Below are 6618 nucleotides of genomic sequence, written 5' to 3'. Positions count from 1 at the left end.
AAGCTGCTGCTCCTTACAATAGACATTAGATATGTCTATATAACGTTGCAAAAAGAATTGTCGACTGAGAAAAAGTTATCTTAACCAACAACTTTGGTTCGGTCCCATAGGTAAGGAATAACACCAAAAGATGCAGTCACTCAATACGACTACCCAAAACCACATCTGTAACCCAACTTAATTCGTGTGAGTATATTTATAACAAACCAAAAGATACTCATTCCATTACCATACCATACCACACCATACCATGTATGATCTATCTTTTTCAATTTCATTTAGTTCAAGAGGTGCAACTTACAAAAGTTGTACACAATTTTCAAACCAGTTTTCTACAATACAATACATGACTTCTCAATATAAGTTCCAAGTAGGACTAATAAAAGTGCAGTAAATAGTAAAACCAAGTTATGATCATAAATATCATAGACTACAAATTCATCTCAGAAGCTGGCTGGTCCAACTTGTTTGAGCTTCCTTGTTCTTGTTTGACATCTGCTGGTGCTGAACCTGAAGTTGTACCCTGACAATACATACAAATGTATTTAAACACTTGGGAAGCATAAAATAAAATATATGTCATTTTTATAGAAGGGGTTGTTCACCTTTATAGATATTTCAGAAAACGATGCATCCATCTCTCTCGTATTAGCACGTTCACTTTCTTTGATATCGACCTGAACAAACACACATAACGTGGAAATACATCAGTATATAGAAGAAATTGTGGTCACTGATCTTGAAATGATAGAAGGTTATTCAAGGGGTGTTTGCATTTGATTTTTGGGGGCGGAAAATGTAATATTGGACAATCGTAACCATACACTTAACAGTAATGTAACAGGTCAAACAAATAGCATTCGGATGTGCTGAATCTGATAGGAGCTGTAACAAACTAATAATTAAATGTTTAGATTCAAATAATCAGACTAGTACTAGATAAGATGACCAAAAAGAACAAGATTTGTTTTAGTGAAGGAAGAGAGAAAACAAAGGGTATGTAGTTGCCTCTAGTCCTAAAACAATTGGTTCTGTAACTTCTGTTGCAGCCAGTACAAACTTCACTTACCAAAATATTATCATTTGGCTCCTAAATAACTAGATAATCAAGAGACCCGTCACCGATGTATGTACTTGTTATTTTGTGAGACGAAACCAAGTATATGTCAGCAAAATATTGATAACTAATACTCATCGTTGTACTTAAGTTATTCTTCTTATACTGTAACAAGTACGCCATAGGAAACAATATGGAGGAATAGCATGAAGTTTTAGCACAATATAATACGGAGTATAGAATAAAGTTTGTTTACTAACAAAAAAGAATGTAAAAACACGGCCTATTCACATTGTATCTGATGACAGTAGTAGTAAGATTGGTTGCTTGGGCTAGTTTGGTAATAGGTCAAAAACAGTGTCAGGTTGAAGCAGGTCACATTATATTATAAGTCAATCGGTTGGGATTGAACTCTAGACGTTGTCCTTTTTGATGTAGTTTTATCTATTATTAGTGTGTTAATTAAATAATTAATTAATAGTATTACGAAAACAAACTAAATCTCTGATTAAAAAAAATATAGGTGGTTGTATTTGGGTGAAGGGTTTTACCCGGTAAATATTATTAAAAATAATAATAAGATTAAGGACAACTTCAACACACAAACCCCTTTTACAAAATGTTAATTTGACCCGTTTGAGAGAAAAACACACCCAAACCGACCCATTCGTAAGTAAATGGTCATATTACCACCTCTAGAGCACCAGTTAACTAACTGACCACAAAGATAACAGAAGTGCACATACCATGTCCTTAGATTCGACATCATGAAGTTCCCTCTTCACTCTTCCAAGTATAGGCTTACTGTAAAAAGTAACCAAAAAAAGGTAATAAATGACAGATCAGCAAAGAGAAAATACAAATCAAATAGCATTATATCATATAATCGGAAAAGGAAACCTACCCCTCATTAGTTTCATCCACATCAGAATCGTCTGATCTTCGATCATCATCCTCTTGGTCTTCGTCAGCCTGAATACAAATAATTTCACTTCGGTAAGTTTCTCACTAGAGGGAGAAAAAAAAAACTTAGCAGCATCAAGAACAGCTCGTTACGGAATGTACTGAAATAATTTAAGTTAAAAAAACAATAAGTGACATAAAAATACAAATGCGAAACCACTTTGATAATCGGCATGGAATGGTAAAAGCCAACTTAACATAGTTACTCATGAACACACTGAACTTTTCACCACAAACAGAATCCTTCAATGATTTGTCAAACCCAAAAATAACTACCGACAAAAGGGGTGCATACATATATGTTTTAGTACATAAAACAGTTGACAAATAACAAAGACGCATACAACAAATAAAGAGAATTAAATGAGCAAACAAACCTCAGGGAATTCAGTATCAGGCGGGCGTTCTTGAAACTGCACACTTGGTGCATGCTGAAGTTTAGAGAGATTATCAAGAAGCTTTGATCGTATTTCATCCAACAGCTGACGAGAGTTCTTATTTTCCATGTTACTTGGAGCAACATGAAGAGTATAGTCAGGACCAAAGTATTCATAATACTCATGTTGAGGCATCTTATCTTCTAGCTCAACCCCAAGTGCAACTCCAGTCTGCAAAGAAAAATAAAGCATGCATTAACTCCTCATTTTTTAGAAGAATTCTCGATTGGTAACTGCTTGAGTTATTAGTAGCATATAAATAAATTATAATTCCTGTTCCCGCACTAGCTTGAGGTAATCTTTAATTAGCTTTTCCATTCAGTTATGCTAGAGTATTTTGTAACACTCATTCTTTTAATATATTATATCTTGGCACTATGTGCTAATAGCTAGAGTTTTAATTGCTTTTTGCAGTATATTTATCAGATAATTGCAATTCAAAGGCACAATAATCAGTTAGTGGTGACAAAATTAACGATTTCCGCTACAAATCTAAGTCATAATCATCAGTTTCATACCAGCTGCATAAAGCTGAATATTTTAAGTGTAGAAGGAAATAATCAATTCAATGCTTTTGAAAGTAAATCTCTCGTTTTTCGGAATATTATTGTTCATCCATTTAATTTATCACCATTTTAACATAAATGGAAGTTAAACACTAAAAAAAATAATTTTGTGATTATTACAGTTTCAAAAATCAGAACCGTGTCCAAATACTATGCACTGCCACCTGTAATAAGACATCTCAGAATCCAATTTTACTTGCTAAAAATAATATAATCATTAATAAAATACACACTGAGAGACTTCTATACTAGGAAACATAATAATCACCTCATAGCACCAGCAGCGGGCAACATTTCGTATTGTATAGCCTCCCCCGCCAAGCAAGAGTAACGGCACATTAAAAGATCTCATATATTTCACGCACTCAGCATGTCCTTTAATTGAGAGATTAAAGCAGCCTAACCTATCCCCCGACAAAGAATCGGCCCCACACTGTAACACAACTGCACCGGGCTGGTAAACTTCCATCACTTTGCCAATAATCGGCTTGAATAACGACTGGTAGCTTTCATCATCAATGCCATCATCAAGGGGAACATTCAAAGAGTAATACTTTCCTTTATTATATCCAATATCTCTTATATCTCCTGTACCAGGAAAATAATCTCCAAATTTATGGAAAGAAACAGTCATGACCCTATCGGTAGTGTAAAACGCCTCCTCCACACCATCACCATGATGAATGTCAATATCCACGTATAGCACACGCTGCATTAAATATAAATTTCCAATTTAAAATTCTAAAAAAAATAAAAACAAAATGCCCTCGGGCGATGTATACATGTAGTGTGTGTGTGTGTGTGTGTGTTAAAAAAGGTTGCAAATTGAAACGAAAATTTACATACGTCATGTACTTTCAGGAGTTCAAGAATAGACAACACGATATCATTAACATAGCAGAAACCAGAAGCCTCGCATTTTTTAGCATGATGGAGTCCACCTGCCCAATTTATCGCAATATCACAATAATTATGGTTTAACTTAACCGCACCTCCAACAGAACCACCTGCATAAGTCTGACAAAAATTGTAGAGGCCATCGAACACAGGGCAATCTTCACCAACATTAAACCTTTTTAGCTGCCTTAATTGATCTTGCTGCGTTTCTGGGGTGATACTCCTTAAAAAAGAGATATAGTCATCAGCATGAAACCTGCATAGATCTTTATCCCGAGCGGAAACCGGTTTTACAACATGCATGTTTTGGAGTAAACCATAGTGAGCTAAAAGGGCATGAGTCATGCGAATTCTGTGTGGCTTCATTGGGTGACCTTGCCCGTAATAGTAATTTCCCACCTCTGGATCGTAAAAGTAATACACTTTCCTCTTCACACCATCCGGCCCGGATGCTAGTGAATTACCTCCAGTTTCCATCTAAATCCTGAAAAATATAATATAGAATAAGTAACCATTTCTGTAACACAAGTAACATTATACTGATTACTGAAAGTCGGAAACAATTATTACACACTACAAGACACAAATATCACTTTCCACTACAAAGTTCGTTCGTACGGTTAGAGATTCTTCTACGAGTCTATAACTATGTAAGCCTTTAACATACAAGCATATGCATTACATTACTTTACTATGTAATACCAAAACCATTTTACCCCACCACAACAAGCGTTAAAGCATACAATTTCTAGTCTCTACATCCATACACCACACACACAATCAAGTGAAGTGTAACAGAAGTAACATCCTCATCGGATACCTCAACGAAAAATCAGGGTTCCTAGTCACTAACAAAAAAAGGCAACCAAAACAGCCCTAAATTTCTAACAGTTGCAAAGTTAAACCAAAATTTGCCCTGGATCCTAATTTCAAAATAATTTAGTATCAACCTACAAAACACAAAAAAAAATATAACCTATCAAGAGTCAACTAATTAACCTAGATGTATCCATCATTTCATTCCTATTTTAAAGCACGTATCAAATCAATTCTAAATACACACAAACATATATATATATATATAGATATACACTCAAACCTTAATTAAACGCTTAATATCTCAAAACTAAAAATAAAAAAAATAGGTTCAATTTAACATAAATCGTTTACAAAGTAAGATGTATAGAAATATATTAACAGAAACTGAAAAAAAAGCATTATATAATTTAACAAGTATACAAGAAGGTGGTAAATTATACCTGAAATGGTGAAATCAGGTTTCGTAAAACAATAAAAACCTAGAAAGATGTAAATCTAGTGACTGAATTCAGAAAGAAGAATCGAGAAAGATCCGCTACAGTTTTTTCTTGATGATGGAGTTGTTTATGAGAATATAATTTGCTAATATGAATTTGGAGAGTGAATATAGCGCACTAATTTGGAGATTAGAAAAAGGGCCCAAGTTTATAGGCTTATTATGGGCTGGCAGTTTTCATACTAGGCCCACACAAAAAGAAAAGGACAGCATGTGATCGATTTTAGCAACTCAAATCGGTGTAAACGATGAGTTGATTTAAATTCTCGACTAGGCTAGAGATTGATTAGTTTAAAATTAAAAGAGCCCGATAGAAGGAGACCGGGCTAGTTTACTAAACGATCTTCAAAATATGTTCAAGTTCGGGTCTGAGATCGCTTCAAATTAAGCTTTTTAAGTAATCGCGCACAATTAGTTCGCAGGCTTATTGGCCGTCATACTTAAAAGTATTATTATATCGGAAGTATATAATTGGTTGTCATATTTATTTAGCGACTAACGAAATACGTGTTAGGGTGCGTTTGATAAATCTGAACGATTTAGTGCTGAATGGTTCCAAGACTCTGAATGAATTTGATTCTGAATAGAAAATTAGTGCTTGATAACTGTTCTGAATGGAGATAAAAATTACCATTTTGACCTTCAATATAATTTAGAGTATAATCTAATGTGAAATGATATAAATTAATAAATTAATTTATTCTATAACATTATCAGATTTATAAAATCAGGAATAAAATTACAAAAAAAAAAAATATAGGGTTAATATGAATATGAATCATATATATTACACAAAATTATACTTATAATGTAAATAAATATAAAATATGTAATCATATAAAATCATTATCGTGTTCCACCGCTTAACTTTTTGGGTATTACTTCCATTCCACCAACAATTCACTCATTCCACCAAATCCCTGTATCAACAAAATCAATTACGGAGAAGAATAGTTTACTAGTTGCTCTCCCGTCAAAACACTTAACGGCTCCGTCACTTGGTCCCACAGCTTGACCGAACTTAAATGAATTTAATAAACGACATTGCATTCTTTTATTTCAAAAGTTTCTCAAAAAGGAAACATACCAAAAATATGTAGTTTAAGTAACCTAACATATTAAATACCAAAGTTGACATAAAACATTGTCAACAAAACCCACAAGTTTAAATTATTCCAAATTAGAATGCAAGTTCAAAGTTTCATAATTGTCTAACAAAATCTGCCCAAACTCAAGTATTATATATAGTTGTATTCGTGTGGTGTAATATATGTAATATAGTGTGCTTATGCTTTATGATATATGTAAAAATTGCTTGTATTAATAAGTATTTTTTTATGAATCTAACTCTTGTCTATTTTACAGTTTAAAAACACAAAATGG

General features: G+C 33.4%; 1 protein-coding gene across 1 annotated transcript; it reads right to left on the bottom strand.

The window, feature by feature from the left end:
* Positions 1 to 253: 253 nt before the first annotated feature.
* LOC139892905 (histone deacetylase 19-like) lies at positions 254 to 5318 on the bottom strand. Its single transcript, XM_071876031.1, has 8 exons — positions 5180 to 5318; positions 3870 to 4404; positions 3292 to 3732; positions 2398 to 2628; positions 1962 to 2029; positions 1804 to 1861; positions 606 to 677; positions 254 to 523 (listed from the first exon to the last, which is right to left on the bottom strand). The coding sequence occupies exons 2-8, from the start codon at positions 4395 to 4397 to the stop codon at positions 431 to 433; spliced, it is 1491 nt and encodes a 496-aa protein (XP_071732132.1). The 5' UTR covers positions 4398 to 4404; positions 5180 to 5318; the 3' UTR covers positions 254 to 430.
* Positions 5319 to 6618: the final 1300 nt, after the last annotated feature.

The sequence above is a fragment of the Rutidosis leptorrhynchoides genome, chromosome 2, assembly GCF_046630445.1.
Source record: "Rutidosis leptorrhynchoides isolate AG116_Rl617_1_P2 chromosome 2, CSIRO_AGI_Rlap_v1, whole genome shotgun sequence".
Lineage (NCBI taxonomy): Eukaryota > Viridiplantae > Streptophyta > Magnoliopsida > Asterales > Asteraceae > Rutidosis > Rutidosis leptorrhynchoides.
Note: the sequence above shows the minus strand (reverse complement) of the source record. Positions and strands in the feature narration are given on the sequence as shown.